The sequence below is a fragment of the Amblyomma americanum genome, chromosome 7 (assembly GCF_052857255.1).
Source record: "Amblyomma americanum isolate KBUSLIRL-KWMA chromosome 7, ASM5285725v1, whole genome shotgun sequence".
Taxonomy (NCBI): Eukaryota; Metazoa; Arthropoda; class Arachnida; order Ixodida; family Ixodidae; genus Amblyomma; species Amblyomma americanum.
The window spans coordinates 76,936,677-76,955,577 of NC_135503.1; the positions used below are offsets into that span (position 1 = coordinate 76,936,677).

Sequence of the window (18,901 nt, forward strand, 5' to 3'; positions counted from 1 at the left end):
ATCTGTCACATCTCGACCGACACCTGAAACACGCCGTAAGGGAAGGGATAAAGGAGGGACTGAAAGAATAAAGGAAGAAAGAGGTTCCGTAGTGGAGGGCTCCGGAATAATTTCGACCACCTGGGGATCTTTAACGTGCACTCACATCGCACAGCACGCGGGCGCCTTTGCGTTTCGCCTCCACCGAAACGCTGCGTCGAAGGCAGAGACGACTTCAGCGATTTCAGTACGTCAATAGCGTTCATCCATTGCCATCGCAATCGTTTCGATGCGTCTGGCGCTGCGCCTTTCACACCCTACTCCTCCTACCTGCTGGCCTTGCCGCGCTTATGCCCGCATGCGTCGAAAACTTTGTTTCGCTTCGTGGTGCACGTAACTTTTTCGTGCCAACTGTAACGTTTTTAACCTGTCGTTTAATGTTCTTTCGTTCTCCTTCCTCGTCTCTGGAAAACTTACTGGCCAGCTTTCTAGTTCGTTTCCGCCACTGTGTGTCAAAGCTCTTTCTGTACAGGTATTTAAATACCTTAGCTGCCCACCTGTTATCATCCAATTTCCTCAGGCGTTCTTCGTATAGTAATTTACTCTGAGCTTCCCGTGCTTCGAACGTTGCCCAGCCGATATCCCCCTGTACTGCCTCGTTTGTGGTTTTCCCGTGGGCACCTAGTGCAAATCTTCCGACAGTTCTCTGATTTACTTCTAATCCCGACTGAACTGCAGCTCTTAAACATAGAACTGCATTCCCGAAAGTAAGCCCCGGCACCATTATTCCTTTCCAAATACCCCTGAGGACTTCATGCCTGTTGTACCCCCACAATGCCCTATGTTTCATTATCCCGGCATCTCTTCTCCCTTTTGCTATGAGAGACTGTTCGTGCTTTGCCGTGTACATATGCCCGTTCTTTACCCATACCCCAAGATATTTGTATTCGGCCACTCGGGGTATTTCATGGCCTTGTTAAGCTCCTGATCAGTTGTGCCGTTGAAAACCATCATACCTGACTTAGTTGCGCTAAAACTGAAACCTAAACTGTCTCCTTCGTCTCCAAAGTTTGAAAATCTTCCTGGCTATCTGTTAACAGTACAATATCGTCCGCATACATTAAACCCGGTAGTCGTTGCTCAGTATACTTTCTGCCTAATGTGTATGACAGATCATAACCTAGATTGCTTCCTTGTAGCCTTCTTTCCATACTTATCATATAAAACGTGAACAGCAGCGGTGATAGAGGACAACCTTGCCTTAATCCTTTGTGTATGTGGATAGTTGTACTCTTAATTCCTTCCCATGTTATTTCAACTTCATTTTCTCGATATATTTCCAGTCGAAAATTAATTACCTCATGACTGACACCTTCACCTTTTAATAGGTTCCACAGGAGTTCCCTGTTCACGTTGTCGTATGCACCGCTTATGTCCAAGAAGGCTAAATACTGAGGTCTGTTTTCCGCCTTAGCTATTTCTATGCACTGGGTAAGTACGAACAGGCAATCATCTAAGCGCCTACCAATTCTGAACCCGTTCTAAAGTTCTCCGAGTATTCTATTACATTCTACCCATGACTGCATTTTTATTTTCACCGCCTGCATCGCCAGCCTGTATGTAACTGATGTTATCGTAATCGGTCGGAAGGATTTTATGCTCCTCTTATTGCCTTTTCCTTTATAAATCAAATTCATTTTACTTTGTTTCCAGCTGTACGGAATTTGCTGATAAGTTATGACTGCCTCCAATACTTTTTTCAGCGTTTCCTTGCCTCTTGGGCCAAGTTCATTCATTAGCTTGATTAGAATTTCGTCGATCCCTGCTGACGTACATCTTGGAATATTTGCTCCCACCTTTTTCCAGTTAAGATTCGTCAGTTCCACGCTGTTTTCTATTGTGCGTTGCTGTGTTGCTCCCTCATTTCGGGAGATTACTCTATCGTCTTTCTTAAATGACTCAGCTATAACTGATGAAATGTAGTTCACAGCGTCATCTCCCTCTAAACATTTTCCTTCGGCATCGTGAATCGGTTCTTGCTTTCTGTGATTCGCTTTGCCCAGCCAGCTTATATGGTTCCATAATTTTCTTGGCCCCCCTTTAGTTGCATCGTGAACTTCAGCCAGCCAGCGATCAGAGGACTGCTTTATTTTAACCTGTACGAGGACCTGCCCTTGCTGTTTCTTTTGTCGACAAGATTCCCATTTTCGGCATATTTCCTCTTCAGATAACTGCGCCCTCTTTGCTTCTCTGTGTTCCCGTGATGCCAACCGTCGTTGTTCGATGGCCTCCCTAATTTCCTTATTCCACCAACTTCGTGGCTTCCTCTTTCCTCTCCAGTGGTTTACTCCTTTTACTTGTTTTATTTTTTTACTAATGAGGAGCTCTAACTTATAATCCCACTTTTCCACGGGATGTGTCTCTATTGCTTCCTCTATGCACGCCGCTATATTTGCGCTATTTGTTCTGCATTTAATTTTCCTCACTCTTTTTGACTCCCCTTCATTTCTCTTTTGAGCAGGGCTCCAAACAGTAGACTAATACGCTTATGATCACTACCGAGGCTGTACTTCCCCTCTTCGTCTATTTCCATCATTGCGAGCTTGCTATACATCCCGTGCGAGATTAAGCAGTAGTCAATGGTCGTTTGCCTGTTACGGGATTCCCACGTGATTTGTCCCTCACACTTAGTTTCTCTATTTACAATAACTAGGTTGTGTCGCTCACAGAACTCTAGCATCAACTTCCCGTTATTATCTGTGTATCCATCCAGATCCTTGATGTGGCCATTCATGTTCCCCAACAGAATAATATTGGCGCCTTCTCCAAACTGCTTTATATCGGCACTGAGACCCTTAACTAGATCCGTGTTCTCTTGCCTGCATTTGTCCCCTGTCCCTAAATAAACTACTCCTAGCCATGTCCTTTTACCGGCAATTGTACCCGATACCCAGACATGTTCTTTGCAAGTTGACTTTATTCTTTGCCAATTTGTTCCTTGATGTACCAGCATACCTACTCCTCCTCTCTTCCTCTCCGTTGTTGTTCTGTTGCTCCCTTCCCAGACGTAGCCATCAATAAATGGTGGGTCTTCTAGATCCCTGAGGTGTGTCTCGCATTGCGCGTATACACCTACTTCGTCCTTCAACTGAAGTTCTATCTCTAACCACATCGCTCTCTTTCTACCGCCTTGCATGTTTATGTACCTGATCCTAGTGTTAAATTTATTTTTTTGTAGTTTTCTTTCTGGACCTCTTAGTGGCCATTTTATTGGTGTCAGCCTGCATTGTTACACTTTCTACTTTGCTTCTACCTACCCCTATGCCCTGAGCCACAATGGACTCCATAAAAAAGCTAGTGCACGGCCTGCCAGGCGCCACCCGATCTCGGCTCCTAGCCTTCTATTAAAGCGGATGCCATCTCGTGTAAAGCCTCAGCCAAAGCCTGCTCTATGCACTTCCCTGTTTGCTGCCACTTCAAAGCCTTTTTTCTCCTGGATTAACTTCCATATCTCCCGAGTAACAGCCACAACGTTCTTGGCAATTTCTCCGTTCCGTCCTTGCACTTCCGGAACTGTGCACACAACGATCTGTACTTGCTGTGCTATCGCCCTTAAATCGTCAACTCCTTCCGCTAATCTTTCCACTACATTTGCGGCTTCACCATTCAAGACATCATTTAGTCCCGCCGCTATCACTACCAAATTGCGCTCTTCAACATTCTTAGAAAGTTCGTTGTTTGTTTCTCTCAGTACTGCGTCCATTTTCCTGCCTGGGAATGCCCCGACTGCTACCCGCTTATCACCCTTTACACGCTCCATTATAGTTCTTTTGCCACTACTAATCTTTGAGTCTCCATCGATAAGTACTTGGGCACTCGCTTCCTCCATCCTAACTTCCGGTTTATTATGCTGCCTCTTATCTGTGGCTGCGACCTCATTCATGGAAGTTATCTTGTTCCCCTTCTCTCCATCACCAACAGGCTTCCTAGCTTCCACGTGGGCGTAGCTGTTCCTGTCTGAACCCGCCTGACCTAACTCCTTATCGCTGTCCATGCCAGCGCAGGCCCCATCATCGTAGCTGCCGCTGGTATGTCCGCCAATGTCGCTCCGCTTGGCGGTGTCAGCCATTTTTGCGTTCAACAATTCACTAAGCTGCTTTTGGAGTTTGCGCTTCGCTGCCCTCTCTACCTGCAGCTCTTTTTCTAGGGCATCCATACGTAGCGCTAGGCTGGTGTTTGCTTCGTCAGCCCTGTCCAGGCGTGCACCTAATACGCAGCATTTGCACATAAAATCCGCGCCTTCGGCTTACCGCAACAGCGCCGCCTGCCGGCCCGTCAGATGACGAACTCCGTTTCCTGGTCCTCGCTGTGCCTAACCTGCTTCGCATCGAAGGCTCAGTGCACGGCGCTTCGGTATATACTGGCCGCCGTTGTAATAAAGGTACTAATCTTGTCACCGCTTTACGCTCTCCATCTCATAATGAAATAACTGCGGATGTGGTAAATTTACGCGACGCCTTCAGCAGCGGCGCAAGAAAACGCCCGGCGAGCCGTATCAGTCAACAGAAGCTAAGCGGCTGTGGGAAGAGATTTGCTTGTATCGCAGTTATCACTTGTGCCAGCTGCTCGGAAGTGATCAACGATCCGTAAACGTTGTTTACTTTTTACATTGCTCTATCCCGGTGTTCATTATTTTAGCGACGAACAAATTTTAGAGCATTGTTCTGACGCCGACGCGACCGGATTCGGGACTGGATCAGTTCATATACCTCACTGCAAACACTACTTCCTCGGACTCGCAAAAAAGGTTCCCAGAAGAAGCGCCCTCTAGGATAATGTGTCCCCAAGTCAAAAAATAAGCCAAGCAAGAATTTTTCCGGAACACACTTGTTAAGAAATCGGCGCCTTCATTGGACTCTTCCTTGAATTTAAAAATTGATGTAAGCATGAAGTGTTTTGCAGTTAGATCACACCACGGCTGTCTGTCTCCATTCTGAAAATAAATACCGCAGCATATAAATTATTACGGGGGCAAGTAGCCAACTTTTAATGCCCTGCATACCATTACATCATGTCTGCTAACCCGTACACGTACCTTGCAAGCTCTTGTACAAGCGTGAAGCTCCTTTCTTCTTGTGCAAAGCATAGGCACTGAACTAACATCCTCTAAATAGTGCATCGGGCTCATGTGATAGTTATATTATATGTACACGAAATGCGCACTGCTTGTGCTACGCTATCATTAATCTCTAAATAAGACGCCCAGCAAACGTTAGAGATCACTGCGGCTACCCGCATTGGAAGAATGCGAAACCGTCGACGCCTCCTCGACACTGGTCGACTTTCAAATTTGGCGCCACGGCTGTTTTCTCGGTCAGTTGATTGCTTGGTTATCGATTAACTCGGATTATAACCTCGTTTCATCCCGGCAACCATTTCGAGTTTTCAAATTTTCCGCCGTACTTCGATCCCGTCCACTGACTATATGACCATCCAGGCTATTTACCCGTTCAAATTACCTTCTGCTTCTCATTAATTACCTAATTTCCTCTAATTTATCATTGCTTTTTTTCTATATCTGGTTACCTATCGATCACTTATCACTGGTCACGTGATTTGTAGCAGTAGTAGTAGTGGTGGTTTATTTAAAAGTAAATAAAAACGGAAGAAAAGAATGTTGCCGGCCGCAGCAATAGCTATCTAATATCTTAAGCTCCCGAGCTGCAGCCGGCGGAGGTGAAAGGGAAAGAGCGAGGATAGCGAGGAGAAGTATAAAGGGGAGCGATAGAAAGAAAGGACAAGGGAGAGCTTTGTACACTATTCACAAAATACATAAGGCAATCAAGTTCGCGCCGCTCGTGCGCTAATGTTCAGGCCCTGTTCCAAAATAAGTGCACGCGTGCGGCCACTGCGTGCAATTTTTACCGGGAAAAAATAAACTGTATATACATAGCCACGCGCACGTAGCGTCCTGCGTCGAACTTTTCGCGCGAGCCTGCAGATTGCACGAGCAGCCGGGGTGGGGCCAGCAGCAGCCTGCTACACCTTAGTCACCCCTGAAGAATGTACCGAGGTGGTCCTGAAACGTTTGGGTAAAAGTTAAAGGTATTGGTTTGCGTCAGTTTTTTCACAACTATCTCAAGAACCCAACCAGACGGACTTCCGTCGAAGATGTTTTCGTTCAAATCCTAACGAAAAGGGTTCAGCTTAACTTAAGGACAACGCAGCGAGCCATAGAAAGAATAATGATAGGCGTAGCCTTAAGAAACCGGAAGCGGGCAGAGTGGGTGAGGGAACAAACTCGTGATATTGGCATCCAAGTCGAATACAAGAGGATTAAATGGGCTTGGGCAGGGCATGTAATGCGAAGGAAAGATAACCGCTGGTCCTTAACGTTAACGGAGTGGATTCCAGGAGAAGGCAAGCATAGCAGGGGGTGGCAGAAGGTTAGGCGAATAAGAGTAGGAAGTTTGCAGGCATAAGGGTGGGCGCAGCTGGCAAAGGACAGGGCTAATTGGAGAGACATGGGAAAGGCCTTTGCCTTGCAGGGGATTTAGTCAGGCTGATATGATGATGATGATTTTGTGTGGTAAAGAACCTTTTGTTTAGAGAAGGCGATAAAATGATGGGAGCTTTAAAGCTGAGTAGCCTGACAGCTCCTCGGAGGCTGTCGAAGTCACCAGCGGATTTAAGCCTTCCACCGGCCTGTATTTACTGAGCGATCTCAGTTTCACCGCAGAATCACTATGCCTGTTCTTTACTATGAGAAAGAAATGTTTGAAAAATTTCTACTTCATGTGGTAAAGTCAAGCTTGGTCTTAGCATTAAAGAAACGCCTCATTCCATCGAGTTGCTATAGTAGGCTTTTTAAAACTGCGCAAAAGATGCGTTTGCTTTGATGGGTAGGCTTAATGAAAATGCAGCTGATAATTTTTTTTATATTGGCAGCTGCCGGAGTTAACCTTTCGTAATTATCGTGCGCTTGTAAGGCAGGAAAATGAGGTAGCAGCATACAGACGTCACCTGTTGTACACAAAATAAACTTCCTTAAAGATATTCTCGCAGGAGTAGCCTACGAATCTGGGGCAAGCCTTCGGGGAAGAGCCTTGGTATTTATTAGGGAGTCTTCCTGTACAGCTGTCTTCGGCGAGCAGTGCAACATATTTCGTTAAACCCAGCTTACGAGCCAGTTCTGGCTGCGGCTCCCAATCAGACTGCTCCTGTTTGGGGGGGGGGGGGGCGTTCAGGAAATTCATTGAAATGCGTTCCCGGGGGGTTATGCACCTGTTTGACCAACCCCGCCGCACAGCACTATATTTTTTTTCTGATGGTTCAGACACTGCTTCAGGCAAAAGCTTATTTATAGTGATGATAATTCGCAAGAATCACCGCACGTGCTCGACTGCAAGGAGAGAGGGTGTCGGAAACCCCGACCGCGCTTCGCCTCGCACACGACAGGCGGCGCAGCCACCTCAAAGCTCAGGGTATTTAATGCCGGCTCTAACCTCAGACACCCATGGCTATGAACAGGGACATTGGCGGCCGATGAGGGGCGGAGGCTGCGATATGGTGAATTCATCTTCGGCTTTACCAGAAACAGATGCCTGTGTGCCGAATTGCAGCATTGCATTTGCAGTGCAGTGTCTTCAATACCGACAGCCAAAATTAAGCGATGAAAAGCAGCTTACGAAATTCCCGGTAAAAAAACAGCAGGCAAGGCTCTCCACGGATCATATAATTTTTTTAACCGTAAGCAGATTTCCATAAGATGGGATTTCTTCTAACAAGCTTCTAGGACGCACTTACAGCATTTCATGAACAGATTTAGAGGAATTCTAGGAATTTCTCAGGGAGTTCTAGTTGCAAAATAGGCGACAAAAATTGGTTTGGCGGTTTACCATTGCTAAGCACGAAATATTGTGCACAAGCAAGTTTTTTTTTTCAGGTGTTCACCACCGCAACGTACCTGAAAGAGCGAATAAGGTGTCCACTGACCCAAGGAGCCAGTTATGGGGGTCTTCAACTTCTCATCATCGATGATAATTCACCCAATGTACGCCGGCGGCCAATGCTCCGGTGCCGCGTTTCTTCAGCAATGTTGTCAACGCCAACGCATATTGCTCTATTGCACCTTGTTCCTGCAACAACGTTTCCCACGCCAACGCACGCAACATATCTCTCTAACCACCGCCATATAGCCGGAAGTCTTACCAAAGCGGATCGGTACAAGTACGAGCCATGTATAAAGTGGCTTCGACATACAGGAGCCATTATAGTGGATCAGGTAAAGTTTACTCAGTGTATATCGAGCAGGCAGTGATCAGCTGATTAGGTAAGCACACAGGCTTTTATAATGGTCCAGCAAGATGGCGGCTAGTTTTAGGTCACTGCAAGCCAACTAAACCGAATTACGCGTTGCGTAGTGCGCGCACTCAGCAGCAGGAGCGAGCCCATGTGAAGACATTGGAAATTCGGTACACGCCTAACCTAGTAGGCTTCCACTAAATTAAAGTTATCCATGATCTGAGCATGTCAAAACGTTTCAATAGACGCGCCTATGATTGGGAAATGGGGGCTAAGCTGGCAAACGGTGCAAAGGCTGCCCAGATGTGCAGAAAACAAGTGAACGTGTATCGCTAGAAATGACTCGGGGAGGAGGGGGGGGGGTGAAAACATGAACCGCATTGCAGGAAAGCCGTAGCGCATTCTAGGACGCCTCATGGGTAACCGTCGCCTCGCTGTACACACTTTAGCTGCTGGAAGGTCCGCATTCTCACCCCCGTTCACATAGTTTCTACGCGGGAAGCGCCCATGGCATCCCTGGCAGCTAGCGCAGCTTCAGGAGCTGTCGCCATCAGCCGCTTCTCTTACAACAAAACAGCTGGTGGTGTTTTCATTAACTGGCGCGCTATAGCGCTGGACAACTCTTCTTCGGGATTAGGAAACGAGCAATAGGCCACCCAGGCCACTTTCTAAGCTGCGTGCGCTGTTGCCCAGATCTTCGCTGTTAACACGTCGCACGAAAACACTACCGATATCTGAGACGAAATTCGCCGATCATGTGATCTTTTTACATAATCACACCCTGCCCTAGTGGGAAAACCCTGATTGGTCGAGAGAGGTCGCGTGACCTCCTTACGTCATCACAACAGCTGGTTGTGAGCGACCTAGTTTCTTGACAGCAGCCTAGACCAATTAGAAAAAAATGCTCTATATGCAAATTCTATAACCGGAACAGAATAGCAGATTCCCGCTAGTGCAGCTTGCGGTCCCATTATGGCCGCTGATGGACCGACGATTGCATACCAAAAGAGGTATACAGACAAAGCAGGTGCAACAAAAGCAAGCGTCGAGAAATATGAAATCTAATCACATAGAGTTCCACTTTGATGCCCAAAAGATTATTTTGCAATCCGGCGAACCAAAAAACTAATATAGTTTGAATACTCACACACAGCATACATAAACCAAGTAAAATACAAAACAGCTTTATTCATTACTGTATAATGAATCCTCGCTCCAGATCGGCATGCGGGCACGACAGAGAACAGGTACGGGGGGTGGAGGCAGATCAGTTTGGAACACTTTGTCAATGATAGACTCGTCTCTGTGTTTGAAAATCCAAGTCGGCTTTCCACTGTGAGAGCTCGCCTCCGCTGCCATACCCGTTCTTGCATATTATCGATGTTGCACTACAGCGTCATCATCGCTTGCACGTAGAGCGTTCCGTGACCATAATTTTTTCTTCCGCTATACTGCACATGAACGTTGCTTGTCTCATAAAGCGCTGGACATAGACATTATTTGCCAAATCGCGCCTAGCTGTCGCTAGGAGAAAAAAAAATCGCAAGATGCTTTGCAGCATCCACGTTAAAAAGGTTGCTTTGACTTAAGCGCCCCGATGGTTAATTCGCCTTCACGGCCCTCCTTATACCTACGAACTACCACCTATCGCCATGCAGGGTACAGAATCCTAAATTATCACCCGATATTTCCAAGTCGCAAATCCTTCGTATCAGCATCCAAAAATCCGCTCAAAAGTAACCCCGTCGGCAAGACCTTATGCCGGACTGAGGTGGAAGCGCCGTAGAATGAGCATGCCTGGGAACACACAGAGATACGAAGTGAAAAAGCAAAATTATTGAATTTATTAACATTGTTATATACTAAGAAAGATCCAAGCCGACTTCTGCACCAAGACTTTGGCCGCACACCGAGCGACGAAACATCCGCAGCCATCTCAGCCCAGGGTTAGTCGCCCGCTCCAGTCACGCAGGAAGAAGCCCAAAGCTTCGGCTATAATCGAAAAAGAAAGATAAAAAAGGCGGATTGGAATTCAGTCAGAAGAACTGGTAACCGAACATGCAATTTCACAGTAGAATCCCCAGTGTGAGCCTACATTTTCCTCCGCACAACAACCACAGGTCAGAAATAGATTAATCCACACATGCTTTCACGTGGAGTATTACAAAGCTCAAGTGCTAAGGATAAAACACACTTTGCTACAAGTGTCTGGCGTAATGCCTACGTAACAAAATGATTTAAAAGCAGCATTGTCCATAGCCAAGTCATCGACAGAGCACAAGTGGACGCAAACTACGCTGCACTACTATATTGCACTTACCATGAGAAAGGCAGGTCATTGCAAGTATTCCGAGCTCTGGTCGCTGCTTCCGAAGACTCCAGAACTTAGGTTTAACTCCGCCGAGGTGTCGGGGAGCTCCAGCGCTCGTATTATCCGTTGGCGCTGCAAACGGAAGAGCTGCCTTTCACGGCAAATCGCACATGCAGTGCCGTTGACAATGAAGCGCTGGTCGCAGTCGTCATCCAGGTCCTCCGGAAAACTAGAAGACGTCTCGCTGCTTGATTGCTCGAAATCGTTAGCAAAAAGAGCACCTTCCGCAGCACTTGCGCTTGACCCTGATTCCTCGGAGCTGCTCCCTGAGGCATCGTAAGAGCAGGTGGAAGGAACAGCGGATGACCCCCACGAACTGGATAAATCGGACGGCCCCTGGGAATCACGGCGGCTCTCCGGTATCGGCGTAGACGCCCGAGGTGGGTCTTGAAGTATCCGGTCGTCGATACCTGTCATCCACTCGCTGTATGGACCGGGGTACTGCAGGATGCATTCCTGGCTGCCTTCTCGTTCCCCCATGATCTCACCTGCGAATCAAGGAACAAGAATTCAAGCTCACCGTCATTGAGGGATCCACTTCGAAAATTCTTTCACTGCTACCTCATGCCGGCATGCCCACCGCTTATATTTACCCAAGCGCAGAGCACCGGTCTCTTAGCAAGAAGCGTAGTCCGTTGTCGACGTTCGATAAATGCGCACGAGGTAGACGCTCCCGCATGTCGCAGACGACTGAAGACTTCCGTCCAAAGCAGCTCTTTTTATCTCCCCTCTTCCCCATTCCCCACCCCTTCTCCTTCTGTGCTCAGACTTCAGAATCGCGAGGGGGAGCCACACTAGTGGTCACGAGTAGCGCAAGCCCATTCATGGCTGAGGGGAAGGAGGTGAGGGAGGGGTGTTTGTTCTTTCTTCTGGGCGGCTTCATTTCGTCTCCGTTTCCTTTTATTGATTTTTTTAGAACCGAACGACGAGCTGAATAGGATTATGAGCTTTTGTCTGCTTTTAGGGTTGTAATGCTATGTTGGGGCAATATAAGCTGGAGGGGGGGGGGCAATAAGTATGGTGGGGGCAGTGGCTTCAGTTCTGGTGAAGACGGCCATTCCAAAGTTTTCTAAAAAAGGGCGCCAACCGTCTGTACGTTTTCCTTTTATGTACTGCTGAGTTCGTGATAAGGCGTGGCTTGTGGGTGTGGCGCGAAATTCCGTGAAAGATTTAGAGCCTAAGGATCAGCGGATAAAGCTTCTGAGCTTTTTCTTCTTTTGTGGGTACAATGTCCTGTTCTGGCCATGTAAGCAAGGGGAGTTTACCAAGAAATTGTGAGCTGAGTTCGGGAGAGGCTGCAGGTTCCAAAATTGCCTCAAAAAGAGCATCAACCATCAGTATGTTTTCTTTTTGTGTATTGCTAAATTCGTCCTAAATTGCGTTGAGCGTGAGTGTGGCGTGAATTCCGTGAAATATTTAGAACAGAACGATGAGCTGTAGAGGCTTCTGAGCTTCTGTGGGTTAGTTCTAGGGAGTTACGGAACGTTTGATGTCTCTCATATGGGGAGATTTTTCGCACTTCGAAAACGGGGATGTTTTTTACCAGTGGCATGTTTACCGCGGTCGTTTTTTACGAAACCCTGGTCACACGTACCCTTACTAGTCCGTACCGCGACACGGCTCCTGCGGGAGTTTTCCTCCAGGAATAAATAAATGGTGCTAAGAAAACATTCAAGTTAGATGTAGAGTTTGAAGTGTCCCTAAACATAAATTAGGTTTAATTCGGTCGATGAGGCGGAAAGCGCGAACTTCATGATTAGGTTTTGCGTAGTGCGAACGCTACCGCACTGGGTAGACGGACAAGACGCCAGGCGAACGTCGCTCTAGAACGGAAGTTGTGAGAGAAAAAGTTGGCAACAATTGAAAAAGACGGCTGTCAGTGGCATTGAAAACGACAGCAGCGGACATGCCAATCCAGGAGACGTGCCTGCAACCTGCACTGGCGTAGCCAGAGGAGAGAAAGTATAGGAACAAAACAGCTGTGCAGAAGCAGTGACTAAGAAGACAGGAAGATATAGCGCGGAAAGAAAGAGGGCGAAGTCAAGGAAGGAAGCTACAATCGCAGCCAGCAGGGTCAAGGACAAAAGGACCAGAGTTATAGTGCTAACAGCAAGCATGTCGAGGAAGGTGAGAGAGAGTACAGTGGTGCTTATCTCCGGTGACTGGAGTATAGGAATGTGCAGTATTAGCTACAATAGAAAAAGCAAAAGAAAGCAAGAGAAAAGCAGTGGCGACTTTCAGGGACAGGAATGTAAGCGAAGTGCTCCATGTAGAAATGGCCGTGCCTCAGGACGTAGCCTTGAAATGGTAGCGAGAGGGTTGCATGATGTTCTAAGCGGTCACAGAACAGGAGTAGTTGAGTGACTAGAAAAATGATTTCAAGAGAACTGTTGGGGGCACTTAAGCTCCGCCTCAAGTTTAGGATGCGACAGCCTAATGAGTTATTGCCCATAGATGCAAAATTGATCATTTTTAATTAACATTGATAAATCTTTGGGAGTCCTCACTGCTGGTGCCGCAGTTAAGTGATGCGCCACAGCACTGGGATGGCAGCTGCTGCCACCAGTGAGGCCTGTGCAATCGGAGTTGCTCTTCCCGGACAACTTATGGAGATTACTCATTAAATTAACTGCCACGGTGCGTATTTCGTTCACAACTCGGCGGGCACGTTGTGATGACGCCACAAGGTCACGTGACTTAGGAGGCCCACCTGCCAATCTTGTTGCTTCTCTCGGGAGTTTTCGAGGATTTCTCACTTACGGTCAACGACGGCGACGCCAGACTTTCTGCGAAACGAGATCCTTGCCGTTACGAAATTTGAAAACTCATTTCTTTATGTGCAAAGCTTACGCGCTGAACTAACATCCCCTAAATTGTGCATCGGGCTCATGTGATAGTTATATTATATGTACGCGACATGCGCACTGCTTGTGCCACGCGATCATTAATCTCTAGCTAAATAAGATGCCCAACAAAAATTAAAGATCACTGCGGCTACCCACATTGGAAGCATGCGAAAGCGTTGACGCCTCCTCGACACTGGTCGACTATCAAATTTGGCACCACGGTTGTTTTCTCGGTCAGTTGATTGTTTGTTATCGATTAACTCTGATTATACCCTCATTTCATCCCGGCAACCATTTCGAGTTTTCAAATTTTCCGCCGCACTTCGATCCCGTCCACTGACTATATGACCATCCAGGCTATTTACCCGTCCATTACCTTTTGCTTCTCATTAATTACCTAATTTCCTCTAATTTATCATTCCTTTTATCTCTCTCTGGTTACTTATCGATCACTTATCATTGGTCATGTGATTAATACCAGTAGTAGTAGTGGTGGCTTAATTAAAAGTAAATAAGAACGGAAGGAAAAGAATGTTGCCGGCCGCAGCAATACCTAACTAATATCTTAAGCACCCGAGCCGCAGCCGGCGGAGGTGAAAGGGAAAGAGTAGGGATAGCGAGGAGAAGTATAAAGCTGAGCGATAGAAAGAAAGGTTACGGGAGAGCTTTATACACTGTTCACAAAATACATAAGGCAATCAAGTTCGCGCCGCTCGTGCGCTAATGTTCAGGCCCTGCTCCAAAATAAGTGCACGCGTGCGGCCACTGCGTGCAATTTCTACCGGAAAAAATAAACTGTACATACATAGCCATGCGCACGTAGCGTCCTGCCTCGAACTAATCGGGCGCGCGGCCTGCACATTGCACGAGCAGCCGGGGTGGGGCGCCCGGCCGCGTACCCTCCGAGGTAGCACCCACGGAGCGTTCATGTCACGCGTGCACTACCTGGCGAAAAGCAAGCGGGAAGTCAAGCCCGCCTGCTCGATGAACGCACAGAGGCTCACCATTGTTCTGTCACGGGTGCGCGCACTGCCCTGTGGCCACAGGAGCGCCTCGAAACTGTCCGGGATGATTCCCAGCGCCCTGTAGGCCGCTAACATCTCGCGACGCGGCACTGTGGAAGCGGTGCGGCGAAGCAGCATCCGCCCTAATGCCTCCACTGCACCGCAGTCACCGCACGCGTCGCTCGACGAAAGTCCGTGGCGCACCCGTCTTTCCCCTGGTCACACGCAGCCGACGCACACTCGGATGATCATCGCGCGCTGGAGGCGCGACAATGAGCGCGCGCAGACGACTTAAAGGCGCTGTGCGAGGGTGTTGCTGACGGAGGTGGTCGTAGATCACCGCACGCACGTCTTCCAGGGCGAGTGGTTCGTTGCTGGGTGGAAGCTGACGTTCCGCGGTGGCGAGCTCGTCGCCTTGCGCGTTGCCGCAGTGACAGGGCACCCATTGCACGCGAATACTCCATCTAACTTGTGATTGGCCATTTCGAGTTTTCAAACTTGGCCCCACGCTTTGGCTTCGTCCACACTTCGGGTTTTTCAAATTTGGCGCTACGCTATCGCTCCGCCTACTACCGGTGTTTTCAAATTTCGTGCACTTTTGTTCTGGCCCCGCCTTCTCTTTGCACATTTTTGGCAATAATTCATTACCTATTCATTCCATTTCGAAAACAATCTTTCAGGAAGCCTCCCTGCATCGTTTTCTTTCGATTACGACCACTCGTTTGACGCTACCGCTTTCGAGTTGTCCACAACTGCTGCCGACACATTTTGCGGACAAGAATCTCGCCTACATAGCCTAGTAAAGTTTTCGCTTTAATAAATTTATTTAGCTTGTTCCTAGCCTGTATATGAAGATCTCCTTCTCATCTAGTGTTCTGTTGCAAATCTTCCGAGCCTTGAGCGATAAACCCCTGCCACACTTGCGTTGCGTTGACCATATCGTCGCTTTTACGGGTCGTTGATGCGTTCCACCTCGAAACATTCGCCTCCTGAGGTAAAAGGCCACTCGTGGCCTCTCCCGCACTCGAGGTGGATGCGAGAATCACTGTAAGTTACGAGACATTGGTGGCATCAATTTGTAGATATTTTTTCCTTCGCAGATGAGGACGTTTATTCCGGGTCCGTATTTTCTGGCGACGCTTTTCCCGGAACCTCCACATCAAAGACTTGGACGGATACGGGGACAGAAAGGGAAGTTAACGCTTAATTACTTTGAGCAGCACAGGCTAGTCTGGATAAATAGAAAGCCAAAATGTGAAGTTGAAATCACGTGGGACTTCCAACATAGGCAATCGACCTTTGATTACTGTCTAAAGTCGCAGACAATCTGTAGCAAGCTCGCAAAAGTGGAAATGTTACCCAACAATTCTGGGCAAAAGCGTTTGTTTAGCGGGAAACTTTTTTATATGAACGCAATTTTTTTTATATAATGTAAGATACTGCTGCAACAATCAAAACATCTGCAGATCATCCGACAGCAGTCTTGCATTTTTTTCTGTTAACGTTTTTGCTATCTTCAAAAGCGTTCCCCACTAGTTTTCTATAGCTGTCTTAAGTGTTTGATGCGATCGATGGAAACGCTTTAAGAGAAAGATTTTGCTACATATGACAGGAATAAACCATTATCTTCAATATTTCCGTATTATTATCTTACAATTTTCCCATTTTCTTAATTTTGTCCTAGAATGTTGGACATGAGACAAAGAATGAGAGGGAAACTAGGGAGGATATCATAAGAGTATTAGTCTGCAGAAAGAGAAATGATGGCAGTATAAAAGAGGATTCGAAATTTAGGCCAAGAACAAATAACGCAAATAGCAGCAGGCATCCGGGAGGAGTGCAGAAGCGCACTATAGAAATGTGGTATTATAATGATTACGAATGGCTTATTCCAACGCAGCTAGAACAAGTGAAAGCGGAAAACCGCAAGGAAGTAAACATGAAGTCACGCTCAAGAAATTAATGAGGCCATCGATCATTGAAAGATGGTTTCGAGAGACAGCACAGAGGTGCCAAGAAGGCGCAGATTTCTCAAAATGGAGTGTAGAAAAAATGGGACTCATATAAACGAGAGAAAGTGCATGTGCAGTCTCGCCTATAGAGGCTGCAAATCCCCTCAAAGTGCGCACTATGGTCAATGACGTCGACCGATTGTCAGGGCACTCTGGTGACGAGATTTCACGGAGGACTCTGGCAGCTACCTGCGATGTCGCGCTAGGGGGTCAACAGCAGCATTACGGCAGACGGTTGACGCCATTGACTGGAGGGCCTCATGTGAGCAGCATTTGCCATCGCCGCTTTCTTGCGGCCACCCTATCCTCGCAAACTTTCTAATCTCTTCCGCCCACCTGACCTTCTGCCGCCCCCTGCTACGCTTATCGCCAAACAAGGACCAGTGGCAGTTCAGCAAGTTAGAACGTTAGGCCGTAGGTACTTCATTTTTCCTGCTTCAAACAGCGCACAAAAAAAACCAGGACACTTGGAACGACACGGAGCGCTCTTGTCCCTGTCTTTCCTTCCAAGTGTCCTGTTTTTTTTCCTTTGTGCGCTGTTTGACGATGGAGAAAAACCAATGGCGGTAACTGTCCACCGCTATCAGCTTCCGGGAAGACCTTTGTCGCCACGTTCTTTGAAGGTCACATCTGGATGCATGTGTGTTTTCTAGAAGGCAGGTGCAGCTGAATCACCCCCTGGGATTAATCGGTTTTGGCGGAAAGGAGAAAACGACCCGTCTCCTTGACCGGTTGCAGCGATTTGGCAAGCTGCGGAATGCGACTTTTCTCTCTCTGAACCAACACCTGGGAAGTCGCCGCACGTGGCTCCCAAGATGGCCGATCAAAACAATGCTTACAGCAAAACCACAAAAGCAGTAAAAGCGGACATGTGCAGGGCAGCGTTTGATGCACGGGACGCACCACGAAAAATGTTGTATTGTTGTATATAGAATGACTGAGGAAATTAGACTATAATTGAGTTGCGCTTATTTCATTGCTGACTGCGAAACGCCTCTCGTTGTTTACAAAATTTCCGCATTTAAAAGAGCGGTTGGGTATTTTCATATAGTTAATCCTCATCTATTCTCTCCCGATATTTTGTTTTTTCCTTTTCTTTTTAATTACTAAAATTTCACCTAAGGCACAATCATTAGCTTGGCGCCAGTTTACCGTTCTATGGGGTCTCCCAACTGAATCCTGGCCAATCCCCCTTCGTGGGTACGTGCCATGTCACGATAGGAGGCAACAACAACAACAGGAAGAACGCGGTCAGCGACGGACATGTACTATATCTGCTGAATTCTTGGCCAATTCCCCTAAGTGGCCGTGTGCCATTGTGTGATGGTAACAACAACATGTCTGCTGGCTCCCCGAGATAACAGCCTTGGGCCTCAGCCGCAGACGTCCGGGCTGCCAGATCTGCACAAACCGCCGTCGATAGCCTGAGCCACCAGACCCAGGCGCCGCTGTTCCCTTGCTGTCCGGCTGCCCCCATTAACGTCCCTGCAGGGAGCCCAGCCAAATTAACCAGTGCTACCTCACCGCTGCCCCCAATTAATGAGCATCAGCTAAAAGCCATATACTTGCATGGGCGCTGGCCGCACCAAAAACATACTCAACCCGCACGATCTAACCAATGTCCCTAATTAAGGAGCGTCAAAAGCCATATACTATTTACACGGGTGTTGACCGCGACAACCCCGGTAGTCAGAATTATCCGGACTTCCGAATTAATGAAGTTGTCCTACTACATTTGATTCTTTCATCCAAATCAGTAACAGTACTGGAAATGACAGGAGGCAATTAGAGTGAAAGAGTTTTTATTCCCGAACTACAAGGGCATGTTAAATCATAATGAAATGGCTTTCACATTTTTTTTGCAGCACGCTTCCTGTTGGGTACTAGTGAACATAGGCTATACCCAATAGCACTGTTTTTGGACAGCCATTCCTGACCCATTCCAATAAAAAAAAAATAAGAGGCAAGCACTGCACTATCAAGACTGAAAGATAGGCTGCCTTGCAATAACAACTTGAGCAGTGTACCATGTCCTGTAGAAATACTTCTGCGTGGCACTGCCCCGAAGCATGAAACCATTATGTGCAAGAATGACACTGATGTGTATAGCACATTTTGTTCAGTGCACAGGACATTCTTAGCACCGATTTCTCCACAATATGTGGAACAGATAACATATATAACACAGTATCACAGATCATTATATTTTGAAGAAGCTGCTATCTGGTGACCAGAGCTCATGTGGGACAATTGATCACTTGATGAGGTCCTTCGGCTGATGACTGCGACAGTAGCATTGCTAGACACAACACAGCACGATCAATATGCAGCTGAAGTCAGTTATGAAATTCTTAGAGTTCATGAAGATGTCAAACTAATTTATCC

At 47.3% G+C, this 18,901-nt stretch overlaps 1 protein-coding gene across 5 annotated transcripts in view; it reads right to left on the bottom strand.

Annotated features, from left to right (window-relative positions):
- Positions 1 to 10,104: 10,104 nt before the first annotated feature.
- Positions 10,105 to 18,901, bottom strand: part of LOC144099325 (uncharacterized) — a 45,750-nt gene continuing 36,953 nt past the window's right edge. For 3 of the 5 annotated variants that reach the window (XR_013307381.1, XR_013307379.1, XR_013307380.1), the window contains 2 exons: positions 10,604 to 11,142; positions 10,105 to 10,275 (listed from right to left, as the gene is read on the bottom strand). Coding sequence is in view for 1 of the 5 variants with exons in the window: in XM_077632542.1 (XP_077488668.1) it covers positions 10,231 to 10,275 (45 nt within the window). In the remaining 4 variants the exon portion in view is untranslated. The remainder of the gene's footprint in view (positions 10,276 to 10,603; positions 11,143 to 18,901) is intronic. The other 2 variants (XM_077632542.1, XM_077632541.1) reach the window with 1 other exon arrangement.